Raw genomic sequence first — 20,889 nt, forward strand, 5'->3', positions numbered from 1 at the left:
TACGTGTAGTTGGAGTTGAGGGGGGTAAGTTGTGTTGGGAGGGAGTAGGAGGAAGTGGTGTGGGGAGGAATATTAGTAGTAGGAGGATGGATATCAGAAGGATGGATAGTTATCGTTGAAGGGGATGTGTTGTCTTGGGAGGGATTAGAAGGAAGGGGTGTAGGGGGGCTATGAGTAAGCAGAGGATGGATATCAGGAGGATGGTATTGAGGGGGTTAGGTTGTATTGAGAGGGAATAGGAGGAAGGGGTCTAGGAGGAATATGAGTAAGAGGGGTATGGATATCGGCAATCACTTCGAGTGTGGAGGGAGCAGGAGTTGTGGAATTTTGTGTCTCAAGCATATAGTTTTGAATATCTTCCATAGTTTCTGCAGTGGAGTTGGTTGGTGAGTTTTGTGAGACAAGGGTTTTCTTATGAGGGGGGGAAGAGGGTTCTGGTATCTGAGGAATAAAGGTAAAGGTAGGTGGAGGTGAGTGTGCAGTAGGGGAAGAAGGGGTAGAACATTTAGTCTGTCTACTGCGGGTAGTGCGGGGAGGGAGAGGGGAGAAACCTTATCGACTTGCTTCCTGTCTGGCTTCACATAAAGTGAGACCATTTTTGTATCTGAGAGTTGCTACCTCAGACTCAAACTTGTAAGTGGGACAGCCTCTATAAAATACATTATGGGGGCCGCCGCAGTTAGCACATGTACGTGTTTGTGCAGAGCAGTTTGATCGGTTATGACCGGGTTGGGCACATATGGGGCATCGGTCTGTGGAACGGCAGTGTTTGGCAGGATGTCCAAAGCGCCAACAGTTTTGACATTGACGGGGAGGAGGTTGGTATGGTCGAACAGGGAGGGATTGTCCACCAATGTAGATACGAAAGGGAAGGTCATGTGTAAAGAAAGTAATTTTGACAATGTTGGTCAGTTTCATTCGATGACCTCTATGACGAATGGTGTAGCAATGTACTGATTTCACGTCTTGGTCTTTGAGGCATTTGAATAAGTCTTCTCCACAGTCTGACCAATCTTTGGTATCGACTGGTCAGTTTGCCGGGAAGAGAGAGACAGTTCCAGTACACGTATTAAGAGGTGGATGAGGTTCTGCAGCAATGGGGTTGCTAGAGTGATCAGTTAGATTTGATATTGCTATAGATCCGACTGTTAAGAGACGGGAGCGATCGCGTCTGGTATGGCAAGGGACTCTGCCCACTTGTTTTTGGAGGCATTGTTGAAAGAGGAGTGCTGCCTGAGTAAGGAGCTGTAGAAGGGACCACGAAAAATCGGTCCCATCTAGCTGGGCTTACGATGTTTGTAGTGTTGGTGGTGGTGGACGGTCGGGGACATGTGGAAGAGTATTGCCGAGGGGGTGGTATTATTACTAGCCTATTTAGCCTTAAGATATGGAATTCTCTACAATATGATGGTACTCTACTGAGCTCGCCAATCCTAACAAATCTTAGCATTTAACACCTCTTCATATGACACGTTACCTCTCTTTTGACATTGTTCTTATTAGGCTCACGTTTCTGGCAACTTGGTAAGGTTACTGACAAGTAACTTATCATCCTCCTTAGCCCTTTTAATGGCCTGGTACACTTATATTACAGCCTCCTTGAAGACGATGTGGCGAAGCCTCCACCATGCCACTACTCTCGCATGCGACGACCTTAGGGCCCATGGATCACCACCAACCATCTGCAGACGTCTAGCAGAGCCTGTCTCAAGACATGCCATCAGTGTATGAGACGTTAAGACGGCTTGAGGACGAGCCTTATGCGTGGCCAAGTGATGTCAAGAATATTGCTCCACACATCTATCCGTGGTCGAAACGGAAGCTGGTACAGTCCTGTTTTTTTCCTGTCGCAGTCCTCCAGTGTGTATATCACCAGAGGAAGCAGCCAATTCGCACCTACCACACCCGATTCTGGTTGACCTAAGGTGAGATACATCTCCCCCTCGAGCAAGCCCTTTGAACTCACCCCCCTTTGTCTAGGCTGAAACAAACATCTCCCGGAGCCAACATAAAAGGACACGGTCGTCAGACAAGAGAGGAGCAGACGGAGACACGGCAGACGTCAGACAGACGACGGTCTCGCTCGTCACCCCTCTGCCCTCGGCAGGCAGGGCACAGGTCTCTCGTGGGGTCACACATCTACCTCCCTAATAAACCCTCCAGCAAAGACCCCTTTCATTCACCTGCTCTACGCCACAACCTCTTATGTTGACAATATATATGAATATATATAAATATATATATATATATAAATATATATATATATATATATATATATATGTTTATATATATATATGTATATATATGTATATATATATATATTTATATATATATGTATATATGTATATATGTATATATGTATATATATATATATATATATATATATATATATATATATATATATATATATATATATATATATATATATATATATTATATATCTATATATCTATCAATATATATATTATATATATATATTATATATATATATATATATATATATATATATATATATATATATATGTATATATATGTATTTAATATATATGTATTTGTGTGTATGTGTATATATACATATATTTACTTACACGCACGCGCACACACACACACGCACACACACACAGACACACACACTATATATATATATATATATATATATATATATATATATATATATATATATATATATATATATATATATATATATATATACACACACACACATATAATATATATACATACATACATACACAGAGAGAGAGAGCGAGAGAGAGAGAGAGAGAGAGAGAGAGAGAGAGAGAGAGAGAGAGAGAGAGAGAGAGAGAGAGAGAGAGAGAGAGAGAGAGAGAGAGAGAGAGCGAGAGAGAGAGAGAGAGAGAGAGAGAGAGAGAGAGAGAGAGAGAGAGTGTGTGTGTGTGTTTGTGTGTGTGTGTAAAGGTAGAAGGAGAGAGAAAGTCATATGCTGTTAGTATGAAACTACAAGGCTAATACACATCAAAATAATATTCGCATGTGTACCCCCTTGGGAAAAAAACAATTAGCCCTCTGTATATTCTAAAATCCATGTACTATAGAAACCACTATTATGGTACAATCTAACAATAAAATAATAAATAACTAAAATAACAAGGACACTAATGAATCATGCGGCGAGGATGATACATCGTCATAGATGATAGTGGATTTTTCGTGGAGATTTCGTCCGGTATTTGTTTTTACTGATAACTGAGTCAAATGGGATTATTCAGTTACAAAGATATCTTGATGATCATTTACGACGAATGCATGTTGCTCTTGGAGGAAATGTAATATAATTGTTGAAATGATAATGATGATAATGAGACAACGTTTAATGTATAGATATTATTGTTGAAATAATGCTAATGCTAATGAGAGAGAGAGAGAGAGAGAGACAGAGACAGAGACAGAGACAGAGACAGAGACAGAGACAGAGACAGAGACAGAGACAGAGACAGAGACAGACAGACAGACAGACAGACAGACAGACAGAGAGTGAGTGAGTGAGTGAGCGAGGAGTTTGAGAATGAGAAAGAGAAGGTGTGTGTGGGGGAGAGTGTGCTAAAATAGCGCTTTCAACAAGTACGTATTTTCATTTTTTTCTATTCTTGAATATTAACGTGCTGCATATGTTTGTATAATACCGTTAATTTTTTACAATGAAGTAATTTTTACGTTTGATACAGCTTAAGGTTACGGTTCTTGGAACTAGTAACATCATCTATTTACAAAACGCCTATTAAATGTATGCAACATATGAAAATACTGTATAAGTGGAAACCAATTCCTATCTATTTTTACTAGTCACTACATACCACTATATACTTTTTTAATACAAGTTTTACTGTTCTTCATTACCGATTCTAAATATTCAGTCTATCTAAACTACATTCCGGAAGTTTAGATTTGAGGTTAGAAATGCCATGCACGGTTGAGAATTCTATATATTTAGCTCATAAGCTTCACATGCACATAACCCTTTCTTCAGTAGTAGAAAATTTACATGACCTGACTTGTAAGGAAATCTAAATTGACTTGACTTGACATACAAATCTTAAGTCGACTTGTGTTAAATAACCCAATAAAATTCTAGTCCTTTAATTTTATCATATACACAAGTTATAATAGTTTATACAACCTTTAGGGTCTAGATACTGTTAAAGGTTTTGCTCTTCATTATTCATGCTTATCTTTTGTTTTTGTTTTACTAATTCAGTGTTCTGGACTGATTGGGTTTAAAACAGGAACAATAAAGAAAACTTTTCCTACAATTTTGTTTCTCAAACAAATTTTCTTCCTGTTGCAATCCCGAATTTTATATTGATGTGTACATTTCACAACACAATACACATAATAATGGATAATAATGAAACAAAATGTTTGAAAATATGCCCATCTATATTTATGGTCAATGGTAGCAATGTAAAATAAATGAGCTAGACATCAAAGGTCATTTATCACCTGGGAAGGTATAGTAACAAATTAAGTAAAGATGGGGGGGTTATTTATGAATTAATATGCTGCACATTAAAAGTTGTACAGCAGTTTAAGCTATTATGCCACTGCAATGGGTAAAGGGGTGAGTAAATTGGTTAAGATAAGGATTAACAAAAGGGGGAAAAGAGGGGCCATTAGATCAAATAAAGGATGTGTATGCATCTGAGGACAAAAAACAAGTTGTCAAAGGAATAAGTGCTGAATTCTGTAAGGATGTCTATGGGTCAATGCAGAAATTATCATCAGGAGAAAAGGGGGTTAAGGGTGATCAAAGAGCTATTATGAATGGCTGTCTGAGAAGTAGAAGGGGAAGAATGTGGGGAATGAGACTGGAGAACAGGGGGAAGGTGGTAAAGTATTAGGAGGAATGTCAGCATGATGATGATCAAAAGAAGGGTACTGTTGTGACAACTGGGAATCAAATGGGAAGTGGTAGAGTATCTGGATTTAGAAAAGCAAAAGAAATTCCCAAGCACCTGGAAAGTGATAGAGGTTAGAGTGCCTAGAATTAGAATGGCAAAAGAAATTGACAAGGAGGGAGGGAGTAGAAGGGGGAATGTGAGGAGCAGGAGTAAGAGATACTGGGAGAGATATAGAAACATCTTATTGAGAAGGGGGAGGGGGAGAATGAAGGATAGCAATGGAGTGGGGAGTACTAGAAAATCTTCATTGGCGTGCTTCCTGCCTGGCCTCTTGTAAAGCGAGGCCAATCATCTATATTTATGACAAATGCATTTAATGCAAATTCTTGCAAAATTCATACAAGGAAATTTAAAGGAAACATTTATCATAGTTACATAAAAATATTTATTGTCTATAACTTGCAAGGTACTAAAATACATTACAATAGACACCAATATTTACTTATACCATAAATAATGATGTATCTAGTTCACTGTCATTTATTCTTTGATAAATGCATGGGTGTGACTTCCACAATGAGTTTCTGATATGGCACATCAAGCCGTACTTGCTCGCAATGTAAAATCTCTTACAAGCTTGCTACAACTTACCTTCAAGCTTGCAAAATGAAGCTCTGTTTTTAGTTTTATCTTCTTCCAAAATGCATAAGAAAATGAGCTGTGAAATATAAATCTTATAAAACTATAGTCTCAATGTTTAGCACATATAAAATAACTTTGCTTTTAAAAATGGATTCATTATGGTTAACAATATTTAGGTAATGCCCCTCTCTCCCTCAGACAGACAAAATAACATCCAAATAGAAGGCGCATTTCATTTTCGAACTCTCCTTTGTATCTTCTCTTGTCAGTACAGCCATCCACTCTTGATATTTTTAACTGCTTTATTTGGTGCTCGAATCTCTTGGCTCCAGTTTCAGCTTCCAGTAACTGCACAAAACATATCCACGTATGGTATATCTTTTCTCTTTCTTTTCAATGCCGCAGGTAAGACTTTCCCATCCCAACTGAAAGTCCTGAGGTGTAAGCATTCCTTATTAAAAGATGAGAGGGAGAAGAAGAAAAGGGGCACAGGCTAGGAACCTCTTTTTTTTCTACTTTATGGCATAATACACTGCTGCTTCAGCCTATATCCTATGCACAGTAAGTTGAGCTTGTCTTTAGCAAGTGCTTTTAGCTGACAGTTGTATTCAGGAAAAACCTTTTAATGGGTTCCTATATAACAGGCTGCTTTTCTATTTTTTATACAAAAACATGAACCATAAGAAATCTAAGCATGTCCTTTTGTGTTAAATGCTAAGATACTGTTTATATTTAATTGTTAAATAGTTTTACATTAATCAGTTCTGTAAAAATTGTACATAACAATAAAAATAACTCATTAGAAATAGATGTTTATACAGCTCCTTTAAATAATGCTAGTTTTTATTTGTTAAAGTGAAATATCTCTATGTCATCATCAAATAAAATTAACCAAAGAAAAGACGGATATGTCGAGTTAAAACCACAACAGCCACATAAACAGAAGAGCCGAAGCTTAGCATTAAGACACAACAATGAAAATAAATGCTCCAATACATACACAGATGCAGCCAGATTAACTAACACGCACCAGCAGTCTTGCATCAGGACCAGCAATAACAAGGGTTAGGTAACATGTCAACAAACTCAGATACGAATAACACTTTACAGAAAATGTGTTTGAAGCACCAAAAGAAATTGTGTGATGAGTAAAAAAGTTGGAACCTGCTTCTTCTGGAGCTCTTTCCCTTTTACAGAGAAAGGTAAAAATAACTACAGTGCTTCTCTCTTCCATATTTTTGAGCAGGTGATGAATAACAATGCAGGAGGAGAGGAGAGAGAGGAGAGAGAGGAGAGAGAGGAGAGGGGAGGGGGGAGAGGGGAGAGGGGAGAGGAGAGAGGAGAGAGGAAAGAGGAGAGAGAAAGGAGGGAGAGAGGAGGGACGGAGGGAGGGAGGAAGAGGGAAAGGGAGAGGAAGAGGAGAGAGGAGAGGTAGAGGAAGAGGAGAGAGGAGAGGGAGAGGAAGAGGAGAGAGGAGAGGAGGAAGAAGAGGAAGAAGATGAGGAGCAAGAGAAGCGAAAGAAGAAGGAGGTAATAATAATTACAGTGCTTCTCTCTTCATTATTTTTGAGCAGGTGATGAACAAGGCAAAAGGGGAGGAAGAAGAAGAAGAGGAGCAAGAGGAGGAGGAAAAGCACAAGGACAAAGAGGAAAAGGGGAAGGGGAAGGAAAGTTCATATGAGAATGAGGATTATAAAGATAACAACTATTATCATCACTATTCATATGCACGTGTATATGCATGTCGCTTTGATAACACCTACCAAGAATGCTGTCAGCATCGTTTCTAGGTTGCCTTCAAGGGGGTAAAAACTTTCTGAGGTATGCTATACTTTGTAAGTGCTATATGTACGTGTATTTATAATTCCTTTATCTTATTACATTATTTCACTATTGAAATATAACAATACAATTGCAATAGATAAAAAGAAAAGAAGGAAAATATAGAACCAGGATGTGTAATTTCTTCAATTATTTCTTTTCCATCATTGCTTTGAGGCAGAGCTTTTATACTCCCATAAAAAAAGGATTTATATTCTCCCTTGAGTTAAATATTGTATTCATAAAAATGATTCATCATAAAAATACATTTAATTAATAATTACATTTCTCACTGATTTTTTTTCTTCTTCTTTGTTATGATTGCTCTAACTTTCTCACATGCATTCCGTTGTAGTTGCTATAATACACTAACTCCTGAATTTCATTTTTACTGTATTTTAAATACATGTAGCCTACTTTATCTGTGTCAGCAAGTTACATGCTTTCATTTATTCATCTCTGTACTGAACTTGGAGGATACTTTTCCCTATGTAAAAAAGTAAAAAAATACAATCTGATGATCTGGAACTTCTAATTCTTACTGGGAAGCTCATATAGTATTCTATCATTTTCTTGGGTGGTAATTACAGAAAAAAGAAATATATATATATATATTCATAGTGGCACCTGAGAGACACTTGAGTTATCAACAAGAGAAAAAGTGATTATTTCCTCCCATCTCATAATCAAACCATAATACAAATGACGCATTTCTTGACAGGAGAGTAAGAAACGAGAACCCTTTTGGCAATTGTTACACCAGTATATGGAAGCCTCTTTGAATTCTTGCAATTCTCCGATCTCCTAGTAATAAGCTGAGGGTGCATGGCTACCCTCCTGTTTGTGCTTCAAGTTAAAGGAGGAAAAAATATAATTATATGTACATACAGATACAACAGAAGCTTAAGGGAAATATATGAGAAAATTCATTTTTTTCAATTACACATTGATAAAAAAAGGGGAGAGAGAAAAAAAAAAAAAAAATCTAGTATACTAGTTAACTTAGGTAGTGACTAATCAATTGCATTGTTTGGGTGACTAACACATGGCATGGGGTATACAGTAACTTCATGCATGAGCTATGGTTGATCTCTGGGCGACTGGTAACTGGGAAGCATATAAATCTGCCAGTCTTGGTCGTATGAAGCTCACAATGACTGATGCAGTCAAAAGGATTTAGCTGCCTATAATCTGAACCATATTCATAGCTATGCTACAATGTGTGCATCATCTACACACATACTGTAGGTACCACGGTAATGCATCACAAAACACCAGGCTATAAAGTAAACCTGTCTTCCCATCACCACACAAGGTACACAATCAACACAGAACTTCCACACTATACGTATAACAAGTCTGATATAATGTGGTCCACAAGTATGGTCGCATTACAAAAGCCTTCACAGCAGAGCACATCAAATATGAGGATCACTAAATCTTTTTCCTTTTAATTCACAAGGTATCCTATATTTTCTGGCAGGAGTTCTTGTCCTCAGATCACCACTCTGTTCTGTTAAAATAAAGCTGAGTAAAATCAGCTTGTACAGGGTGTGGTTTTTCCTCACAATGATATAATAAAATAGACAACTTTCTTCACGGGCCTGTATCATACCTTCTTCCGTTCCACAGTTGTGAATTGAGTGATCTGCTCATCTCTTTCTCTTACTGCAAGTGGGATTTTGCAACTAAAACCATCCTTACTCTAAAAGTAAAGGTACCATGTGGGAATCATTCTTTGCCTAAGATTTTAAACACAACCTTATAATTACATTATTTGTCAATCCCATAAGTTTTTTTTTACAATATAGTATCTTTATTCTCTATGTACAAAATATGTTTTTATTAACAGGAGAAAAAAGAAAAGACAGAAAAAATAACATTTATACCAAAGGGCAGTTAACAAAAAGAAAAAACAAGATATATAATATCATAAAAAAGAAATTCCACTCCTAAGTTGCCCAGCTTCTTCTAAGTCTGAAGAGTGAAGTTTCCACGAAGGAAACGTATACCATTTTCTCATTTTTTTTGTCACCCATTATTGTCAGCACTTTCTGAAAAAGAGGAAGTAAAAATAAGAAAATAATATAGACAAATGTTTCAAACCTAACAATGTCAGGTTAGCAAAGATATATGCCATGTCCACAGTGATTTTAATTTACTGTGTTTATACATGGTCCCACAAGTGCTTAGTCACTAAGGAGTCGACTGCTAGTTTTATAAATCCGATTACTCTTTTCCTCTGTTTTCATTATTTTTTAAATTTTTATTCTCTATTGCTATCAGCACTGTTAATTAACGTTATAATGATCATAATGTCAATAATAATAATAATACCATTAATATCAATAGCACTTGGGAGGAGGAAGAAGAAGAAGAAGAAGAAGAAAGAACTAAGGAAAGAAAGAGAGAAGAAAAGAAAGAAAGAAAAAAAAGATAAATCAGGTGATGTCACATAATGCCAGTTAAATGGCTTCTTGGCAGCTGAACAGTTGTAAAAAGATCTATGAGCAAACAATATTCACAAAACAAAACTACAGCAAAAAGTACATTCACCTGACTGCAACAAGTTAAACTGAGTAAAAATAATCTGAAAATCCCAATTTTCTTTGATTATCAGAGCTGTACATGTAATTGCAAATATCTGACTGATTGTTATCCAACATCTACAAATCTGCACCTCTTTTTTTATATCACCTAACATTTACTCTGCTAACACCAGATCCCAAAAGCTGCATGTCAACTGTGAGCAAAAAAGTTAATAAAAAGATTCACAATTGTAACATTTAAACATAATATGACTATTGTTCATTAAACTCAGGACTGTACAAGTCTCATTCTAAAACTCCACTGAGTTCCATTTAAAGGTTTAAATGTTGCCAATGAGCCAATACCATGCCACAGTTTACCACAAAGTGCCCCTCTTCACCCATGTGAGTCAGCTCTGGCTATGGCTGTGGTGAGCAATATGTGACTCTCACTCCCTCACCTACTTATCACACAGTCCACAGCATCTGACATCTATGTGAAATTTCTCTTGCCCTTAGCTAAAGTATAAAAACAGACCATCTGAGTGGGAGTTCTGCACATTTTTAATGAGCTAGCCAGGTGTTCAAACAATAAGAACTGATTTTATGTAGCTATTAAAAGAAAATGCTAAAGGGGACAGTTCCATGAATAGGGGACTCACCTGGTCAAAGTTAGGCAAAGAGTAGTTTCACATTCTATAAACCTTGTAAATTTCCCCAACAAATATTACACTCCATAAAATTGCTAAGTGATGATCAGTCAGTGGGACTGTTACCCTAATAATAGTATGGGTTCCTAGTGGTTAGGCGCATATTTATGATTGTGCATGTGTGTATGCATGTTTGGGCATATGTATAATAAACACACAAACACATGTATCTAAGAAGAAGAAAAAATTATATATTTATATATGTACACATCTGTATCTATATATATATATATATTTATACATCTGGGTCCTCTTGTAAACATCAAAGGAGTAATTGAAAAATCTCAATTGGTTATATTTGAAACACCTTTCTCCAAAACTCTACACTCCAATTTTACCATTTCTCTGAACAATTCATCTCAGTAACCTAATAGATTTTAACACAATAATGAACTTCATGAAATGCAAATCATACCTTTCAGATGCAAAGTTGAGAGATATACAAAGAGTCAGTTGGCCTAGGAACAATATTAGCATGACATCTGCCCTATTTTATTTTTTCTCATCATAAAGTCAGGGAAAAAGTTAAATTAAAAGGTGAAAAGTTCTTTTTTCCTTTTAAGGGGACCGTCCCTGAGAGAGGGGGGAGGAGGGGGTTAAATTGAGTTAGTTAGCGTATAGTATAGGTACATGGATGAGGAAACTACCAAACGAGTATTAACCGCCTGCTATGGCTCGTTGTCTTGCAGCCGGCGTGCGAGTCCCTCAGCACCCGGAGAGGTACGTCGCTATTGAGCGCCCAGGTACACCTATGTGGACTTTTGCTTGCGGCAATCGTGCATAAGGCATTTAATTATGACATTGCGCATAGATATGAGTTCGTGAATGTTCAAGGAACACTTTTATACCAATATCAGGAAAAAATTATATCACCGTGATTTATGACGAAATATTTTGTGAAATATATCTAAAAAAAAATGTATGTTTTGTGTCCTTTTACACACGAAATATGCTTTGATCGAGACTCCCTGGTAATATGTTTTAGTTTACGTGGTAATATATACGTATATCACATACGAAGCACTAATGTTTAAAAATAGCCTTATAAGGAAGGATTGAAATATTTCCGTTACATTTCGCTCAACGGTCGGTACATCACAGCAGGGGGCAATTTGAATTGATTTGAAATTGGTAGTTACCGTTGTAAAGACCAATTCAATACGAATGTTACCTAAATGTCGGATTTTTAAACTTCGGATGTATAAGCGAGATACAGATTATTTCATGTTGAAGATGATAGTACTCAGTAATACCTGCTCTGAAATAAAAACTATATGGAATTTTGAGCTCGGTTGTATGCGTAGTCTTCGTCTGGCGTTCAAAAAGCTATCGCATCCGTTTCGTGCGTTCCCGATAAAAATGAATATGTTTAGACGTTACCGTAAGTCTTAGGCACCATAAATTGGCAAATATCCCACAACACATAGGCGTCTGCATGATTTTATGCACTTCTTAGTAAAGATAATGGGTGCAAATGGCTAATCATAAACTTTACACTTGTTCTCCCTTGCAATCTGTTAATATTGACAATTATCAAAGAAAATGGGTATGAGAGGGATAACTAATAAATTTTATTATTTAGATATGAAAGTCAATGTAGGCCTACTAAATGATGATGATTAATCTTTTTAACTTTATGTGCGTGCGTTCACGTACATATGATCCTCCTCGAAAATTATAAACACCCAGTGACCATCTCCCCCTCCCCCCCCCCTGTGTGAGGCATGGGGAATATTCAACGACTTTCGTAAGTTCTCGAATTCAATGTACTAAATTCATATGCTTTTGAAATTCTCAAAATTGAACCACCATGTTGTATTCATGCCAGGACTTTATAATTAGAATGATTTTGTACTAATGTTGCCATCCACAGTTCCCCATTTCTTCAAAAATAAAAAATAAATAAAAAATAAAATGGAAAATAAAAAAAAATATTTTTTTTAAAAAAAGGTTTTTATCTGGTTTAGATTAGTTGTCTCTATGGTAAAATGCATTTATTAAGCTTTTCACACGAAAATATCAACTTTAATGAACAACGAAAAAAAAAAAAAAAAAAAAAAGTGACATACCTTTACAGAATAGCGTCCCTATTGAACATGAAAATTCCTATTGACTTGGTAATCATTGCATTGGAAAGTACACTAAATAAGCGTTTTTTTGATATATAATATCATTAGATTCAGAGAAAAATAACAGAGATAACGAACTTTGGCAAGGTGCCAAATAACAAAACGCCGTAGCTCGGCTATTTTTTTATGAATCTTCGGTACTTCCCAACTCACGTAATTTTCATGCGATCCAAATGCAGTTTGTTGCTTTCACTAGAGCCTCGGCGTCCCATAGCCATGTAAAAGGCCGATTTTTGAATTTTTGCCTTAATCAAAAAATAATAATATTTTAATGCTGAAAAACGCATTCAAAAATAGTTCTCTATGTCAAGCTGTCCCCCGCCAAAAAAAAAAGGAAATTCAAAATTCGGCCTTTTACATGGCTATAGGCTAGAGTTGATCTAACACTAGCATTTTTGGGGGAATATTCTGTAAAGAGCTCTGATAGTTGGGATGTACCGAAGACATACCAAAAAAAATGGCGATTTTTTTCAACTTTTTGGGGGGTGCCCCCCCCCCAATGGGGGAGCAAAGTTAAAATTTATATATATAACGAAGCGCAATTCTTTGCTCTATAGCATGCAAAAAGAATCAATCAGTTATCTCTAACCGATATTTTTTTATGATGTATAGAGTAGGGAAAGGTGGCCATTCTCAGGGACGGTCCCCTTAACTGATTCTTTCTATGTCAAAATGGTGCTCTGGAACCTAATCCCTGTTAACTTTAAACAATCTTATAAGAAATAAACTCATATAATATATCTTTACCCATCCCCTGTCTATGGAAAGCAATGCTGTGGATAATGTGTGTTACCTGTGCAGACACTATTGCATAAATTTGTAGGAGAAATTCCTAACTATTATAAAAAAAACTAAAACAAAACCCTTTATATTAATGATCCTGTTTTGCTTTACACTGAAGTTACAGGTACGCCAGCCAACCCACCTCACCTAGAATGCTGATGTGCCGCAAGCATTTCGTATCTGTTCGTAGGTGATCCAGAAGGTGAGGGACCAAGGACCCATGCGCAGCCAGCAGGGGACAAAGCCCTTGTACAGTGCCCAGAATCCTTCATTACGGACTGTCTTCAAGAAGCAGTCCGCTGAATTTCGATATAAAAGACCCCTGAAAATGAGGATAGAATTAAATCAATACAAATAGCTCAATGAAACTTATTTCATATGTCATATTTATTTTTCCTATATGCAATCAAAGCTAAACTGCATTGTCATTAATCTATTTCAAAAGAAGCAATTATATAACTGGTGTGAATTGGGCAGACTTGCTACTTATATACCATAGAGTGCAAATACATAACAACAAGAAAAAAGACGCTGAAGTTCAAGGAGTAAGCATAATGCATACAGACTGCAAACAAGGGTGCAAACTCACATGGGTTACATACATCACAGTACTACAATCTATATACATTACTCACCTCTGTTATCTATAGTAAAAAAGAAGTACTTCTGAGGACTTTTTTACCATCTTATTCAATTTGTAGTTTTTGCTGTCCTAACATCAGTGTCAATTCTTACTTTTTGCTCTGCTTTCCAATAACAATCTTTCTAAGATTCCTACAAAGTAAAGTGTGCTTTCAATAAACTATAAAATGTATGAATTATAGAAAAGACTATAATTATCTAGATATTGTTAATTTCTCGGTGTAAACATATATGTCGGGAAAAAAATCTGCATAGTCTTTTGATATTAGACACTATTTCCACTTTTAATTAATCCTTTTCAAAACTTTCTGCCATACACTGGTGCATGCCTTCTCCAACAATATCTTCCAAAAAGAGATATTTTGAAAAGTAATATGATTCAACAAAATCTTTCACATCATAGAAAAGCAGTATCTTGACTGCTCAACTTTCCTTCTTTTTGGATTAACTTAACCTTTTCATCACAAGCTTGACTCAGAAGGAAGAATGTTATGATTTTGCTGTCTGCAGGCAACCTAGTAAATCTTCAGTAATATTTACCCTTTGAAATCCAAAGGAAATATTTACTTGTGAAAAGCTTAACTAAAATCCTAAAAAAAAAAAATGTTTACTCACCCATTTGTCTATATCTAAGTCTTTGCCTTTGCAGTTTCCTCACTACACACACAATAAGCACTCATGTTTTACATACCTGGCACAATCCCCATCCCATGGAAGTAACCGACACATACACCAAGATCTATTATTACTATACATATTTCCAGAATGGTAATTTCTGGAGCATCTTTGAATCTTGTGAACAATATAACTAACCTGATAATTCTATAATATAAACCTGCTTAAATGTGCATCCTGTTCTATATTTAAAGTGTTCCTTATTCAAGTCAAGTTTTGTAATATACTATTAAATTTCTGTAAAATGAAAAAGAAGAAGAAAAAAAAAAAAGAAAACGAAACCTCAAATGCCAAATGAAAAACTGCATACATCAGAAGCATAAAATTGTAGGTACATCTTCCAGATTATACATCCTATATCTGATAGGCAATATTACCATTATATACTATGATTTATGTATGATTAAAATACCTGTACTCTCAAACTTGTGCCAGCCTGTCATAACCACACGATGCTTATCTTGTAGAGGTTCAGTGCACCATTATTTATTAATGGCTATGGAATTCCTTTGATACTACAGGATACAATTCATGATGCAATGGCAATTATTTCAACTCAAAGCTCACAATGTCAGTAGGAAGCTACGTGGTGTGAGACACAACTGAATACTGACTAAGACTGTTAACCAACAAAAGGTATGAATTAAAAGCATACACGATGAATAAAAACACTTATGCTTGTATATATGCGCTTTTGTGTGTGTGTGTGTGTGTGTGTGTGTGTGTGTGTGTGTGTGTGTGTGTGTGTGTGTGTGTGTGTGTGTGTGTGTGTGTGTGTGTGTGTGTGTGTGTGTGTGTGTGTGTGTGCGCGAGCGCGCATGTGCATGTGTGCCTGTGTGTGCGTGCACATGTGCGCCTGTACACTCATAAAAAAAATATATATATATATATATATAAATATATATAGGAAACAAAACTGACAGAGTTCCATTCAACATTTGCAAGGTATTCCTTCCCAAATATCATATGCTAGAGGAAGGAGTAGCAACACTCCACTTAAAGCACTTTCTGGCTGGCCCCCAACACTTCCATTCGAGGGGTTCTCTAATGGCTTTACATGAGAGCTCAATTCATGGCAAATAAATAAAGAAAAAAAAGGGTATATATGAAAAAATAAACAAATAAATAAAGATAAATAAAGAACAAATCAAGACCCTTCCTGCATCCTCACTTACCTGGACTTACTGTCAGTTGGCTGGTTCATTATCCTGGCCTTAACTACGTCGGCAGGGCAGCCCAAGACGGCCGACACCAGGCCAGATAAGGTACTGCAAGATGTATAATGGAGGTTCTTCCTAATTTTTCCTTCTCATGCTCTGCTTACTTTTACAAATGAGCTCGTCGGGTTCAGCTGGGTTTCCAATAATATATCACACCATCGGGAGACTGAGAACCCGATTACTCGTAATATTGTTGGAAACCCAAAAGAGTGACAAGGAGAGGACAAATAGAGAGAGAAAAGATAAAAGAAAAAGATAAGCTAGTTGGCATGTGAGGAGACTTGAGCTGTTATAAATAATAAAAATGAAGAGAATGAATATGACAATAATAATAAAATCTCTCAAAGATCTCCCCCTTCATCCAGCTTGCTTACTGACATCTATATGTAACCCTGGTCTGGCCGATGCTAGAGGCGGGCACTTGTCTCAGGCCCGGGTGGCGGAACAGCACCCACCTGGCCCTGTGGTCCGTGGGCTGGTTCATTAGCCTTGTCTTCACTACGTCAGCTGGTGTACCCAACGATGCTCCTATCAGTCCTGAGCACGCACTGCAATAACAACACTGGTCCACATAGTTCGCACTCACACCCACAGCTTCCTCTGTATGCATATCTTACAAACACTCAGCTTGGAAACAAATGTTAGTAATTCAGATTTATACAATTTCTACTAATTACTGAAACTTATAACTGTATCAAAAATTAATAATCTTTCATTCAAACTCTATTACTGTCATTAGCCTTAAAAACTAAAGAAAAAATAAATCTAACATTGTCTACATCTACAACCACTGTCTACACCCAAACCAAGTTACAAATATGGATCTTAATCCACCCTTTAACCCATTAGCAAGAAGTACATGTACTGTCCATTGTAGTTTTTTGTTAATCTTGTACAGATGGCTTCATAAGAGGTCACAACACTATAACTAAATCTTTGCAATATCTAATTCACTCTATCCTCAATCTCTTTTTCACTCTCTGCATTCCATACCAACGCACACAAGCAAAAGCAAACATCAACAAAAAAATGTAATTCATATTTTTGTGTATATTCACGTCAGTCTCAAGTTTGTCATTTCTTTCCGATCTGAGAACGGATCTGGATAAAACTGCAAACAAGTTATTTGATAAGAAAATAAAATAAAGATAAAAAAGATAAAAAACATACATATATCAAACACTTTTGAAAAAAGAGAAAGGAAATAATAAAATGAATAACCATCATATTATACAACTGATGCAAAAGTCTATTTCAACCCTACAGTAAAAAAAAAATAATAATAATAATATAAAGCAATGGTTAGCATTAAAATATCAAAAATAAAAACATATCATGAACATATTATATTTTCAAACAAATAATAATAGACATTTTGAAATAAATATTTACCCAATTTTGAGTTAACTGAAAAGTGGAGAAAAAATAGGCTTTATGTAAATAAATTAATAAACAAAATCAGCTCTGTTAGTAATTCCAACATGTGAACTAAACTATGTCAGTTCTAAAACTAATAATAATTACTGTTTGCTGAAAAATGAATAATAATAATAATAATAATAAAAAATCTCCTTAAAAGTTCTAAAACTGTGTTAAAGAGAGGCAGAATAAATGAATAAAAATAAGCAAAAAAACAAACAAACACCAAGTACACTTTTTGGGTTTGTGTACCAATGTAGTAGACATGAATATTCAAACTCAGACACTTCATTCTTTTAACACAGCATGTATGAATGCACACACATTCTCTTTCTCTCTTTTATGCAAACACATTCATGGTTATTTGACAGCCATTGTAGAACACTATACTATACTTAACAAAAAGCGAGTAATCAATTGTGATTCCCATTTTGCCAAAATTTCTATTGACAAATAATAATGCTATTCTTAACACAGTGCAGGTGAAAACTTTTATCTTTACTTAATACTAGCTAAGGAAATTTATCAAAGTAGATGTACAGTTCACATTTAAGACCCTTCAGCATAGGGAAATAAAGATCTCCACTTTAGAACCTTACATTAAAATAGGAGTATAGTTACACCATTTCAATTTTCTATCTAAAAACTTGCTTTGGACTGTGTTAAGAGTTTGGATAACGTGAGATAAGATATATCAGTAACCTACCCCCATAATGGTTACCTCATTTCTACAGGAAGCCATCAAAATTATTCCAGAATGTAAAAATATAACATTAAGAACATACAACTACTGGGCAAGCAATGTATTTGATATATCTTGATTAAATCTTCACAAAAATCACATGATCATAAAATTACATGTAATTCTAACAAAGATTTCATTCAAATACATACATTGCATCTATTGAATTGCAAAGTTACTCATTCTCATTTCCATTTTTCTCCATTTGTCACAGATTTATTTAAACCCTATAGTATCAAAGAGACAAGTTCTTTCCCACAAAATAGTAGCTATATTAGAATTATTTTTCAACTAATTTTGAAGCATATGAATAAAGGCACAAGCAACATTTCATTGGCGTAACTTGCTTATCACTTGAATGGAATGGCAGCATGACATATACTATCTTTCAGTTGCGATGTCAGAAAAATAAATTGTACCAAAATCTGAGGAAACTTTGTTCATGTTGCTAGGCATCTTGCAGTACCCCTGAATGAGAGCCATAATAAATTCTTTTGGATAGATGATGTGATACCAGTTAGTATTTACTAAGCATTTCATACTTTTGACTAAAACTTCTTTTGTTTTCCATTGTAACAAGACTTTTAATAATTTAGCAACTCATTCCCCCCTTAACTTACTTGTTCATTCTTTCATTCATTCACTCCCTCACTCATTCTCTCTCTAAATAAAAACAAAACCCCATACCTTGACAAAGCATGGGTCCAATATGTATCGGGCAACCCCCAACTGTTCACAAAGTATCTCTTGACTGAGTCGTAGGTGGTCAGATCACCGAGGTTGACTAGTGCTGACCGATAGACATTTGGCATACAACCTTTCCACAGCCCACGCATTCCACCTGCTTGATAGATCTTGATGAAGGCTTCCCCAGCTGAGTGAACTCTGTAAAAAGGTTTGGATGCATCTTTTTACATTGGAAAAGAATTTTTTTTTTATCACTTGGAGGATATCATCAAAATCATTTTTTGGAGGAAGAAAAAAAATAATGTAGAAAAAAGGAAGGACAGAAAGAAAGAAGGAAGGAAGGAAGGAAAGAAGGAAAGAAGATAGGAAGGAAGGAAGGAAGGAAGGAAGGAGAGAAGGAAGGCAGGAGGGACTAAAAATTGCTCAAGAAGAAGCAGGAAGATAAAGTAATAGAGAATGATGGAGATATGGAAGAGGAAGAGGATATGGAGTATGAGGAGCAAGAGGAAAAACAGGAAAAAAATAAGAGAGAGCAAAGGCAAAATACAGCTACATTACTAAAGAGAATATAGTAAAAAATAAGAGAAAGGGTGAACAACAAAATGAGGAATAAAAAAGATGAAGATGAAGAAAGAAAAAATATGTCAAAAAGTGAAAACTACATAGAAATTTTTACTATGACAACAACACAAGCAGACCAAATAGCCAGCGTACCGTGGGGGTTTGCCTTCCAGCCTTCTTCGTCCCTCCATCTGCATCTGCACTTTGACCAGGTCAGCAGGGGAGGCCAGGAACTGTGCAATTCCTCCCACTAAAATACCTCCCACAATGGCCTGCCTTTAGAAGGAAATTACAAGAGCAATAATGGCTATCAATATTGATACTGTTTTTATTATTATTGACATTATGATTATTATGATGTTCATACCAATACTATCAACAATAACAACAAAAAAGTTTATTTCAATTAAAGAAAAGGGTTAACAGGTGAGGTATGTAGGACTTATAACTAACTTTTTGTTGACTAAACACTTGTGGAATTACTGAAACCACTCATGCATAATCAAAATGATTAAACTAAAATCACAATGGACATATAGTTCATGTCACCCCAGCACCCCAGTGGGTTAACATAACTAAAATGAATGATAGGCCTTTTATACTTAGGTTTATATATGTAATACATATACCTACATATGCATGTGTGTGTTTATGTGTATATATATGTAAATATATATGTATGTATATATATGTATATATATGTATATGTATATATATATATATATATATATATATATATATATATATATATATATATATATATATATATATATATATATATATATATATATATATATATATATAATACATATATAATATAACACAAACAAAAAAAACACATACACACAGAGGGCATAAAGAGATCCAGAGCTATTTTCCCTCCACCTTTTATGCCTTGATATTGTATGTATATATACATATATATCACTCTTTACATGCTTACAACAAAGTGTATAGGTGTTGCTTCTAATGTCAGCTCAACATGAAGTGAACAACCGTTTATTGTCCATAACAAATCAAAACAAAGTTAACCTAATAAAACTAAACTAAAAAAAAATTAACATACCAGACTGGCCTTGTGCCATCAGGCCGTGTTGTAAAGAGGTGATCTCGTACCTTCTCATAAAGGACCATACGTGTGCCAGAATATATTAAATGCCTGTGGAATAAAAATAAAAAAAAAAGGTTATTATCAGCTACAACTATGGAAGGAAATCTAACAATATTGAATAGGAATGACTAATTCTAAGAGAATACCTGAAAATTTTTACATGCTTAAGTAATTTATCATCTTCCTAACATGGATCTGAATCTACACAATCTAGGTACAACAATATGGTGAAATCCCAAATCATTAATGTTAAAAATACAATAAATATCATTATCAAAATACCTGAAAAACATTCAACCAAAAGAAAAGGATACTATGATATCAATGCTAGATTCAACATCA

General features: G+C 35.5%; 1 protein-coding gene and 1 long non-coding RNA gene across 2 annotated transcripts; one reads left to right on the forward strand and one right to left on the reverse strand.

The window, feature by feature from the left end:
- Positions 1-5,298: 5,298 nt before the first annotated feature.
- On the reverse strand, positions 5,299-20,595 carry LOC138859160 (mitochondrial uncoupling protein 4-like; the record flags this gene model as incomplete). The annotated part of the gene is given in 6 exon segments (XM_070121261.1): positions 5,299-9,394; positions 13,638-13,812; positions 15,983-16,075; positions 18,876-19,073; positions 19,590-19,712; positions 20,503-20,595. Coding segments are annotated over 5 exon segments (682 nt in total), but the record flags the coding sequence as incomplete, so codon positions are not given.
- Positions 10,980-12,510, forward strand: LOC138861523 (uncharacterized). Its single transcript, XR_011398557.1, has 2 exons — positions 10,980-11,321; positions 11,397-12,510. It is a non-coding gene; the product is annotated as an uncharacterized lncRNA (long non-coding RNA).
- Positions 20,596-20,889: the final 294 nt, after the last annotated feature.

Source organism: Penaeus vannamei, chromosome 1 (assembly GCF_042767895.1).
Source record: "Penaeus vannamei isolate JL-2024 chromosome 1, ASM4276789v1, whole genome shotgun sequence".
In the NCBI taxonomy this organism is placed as follows: domain Eukaryota; kingdom Metazoa; phylum Arthropoda; class Malacostraca; order Decapoda; family Penaeidae; genus Penaeus; species Penaeus vannamei.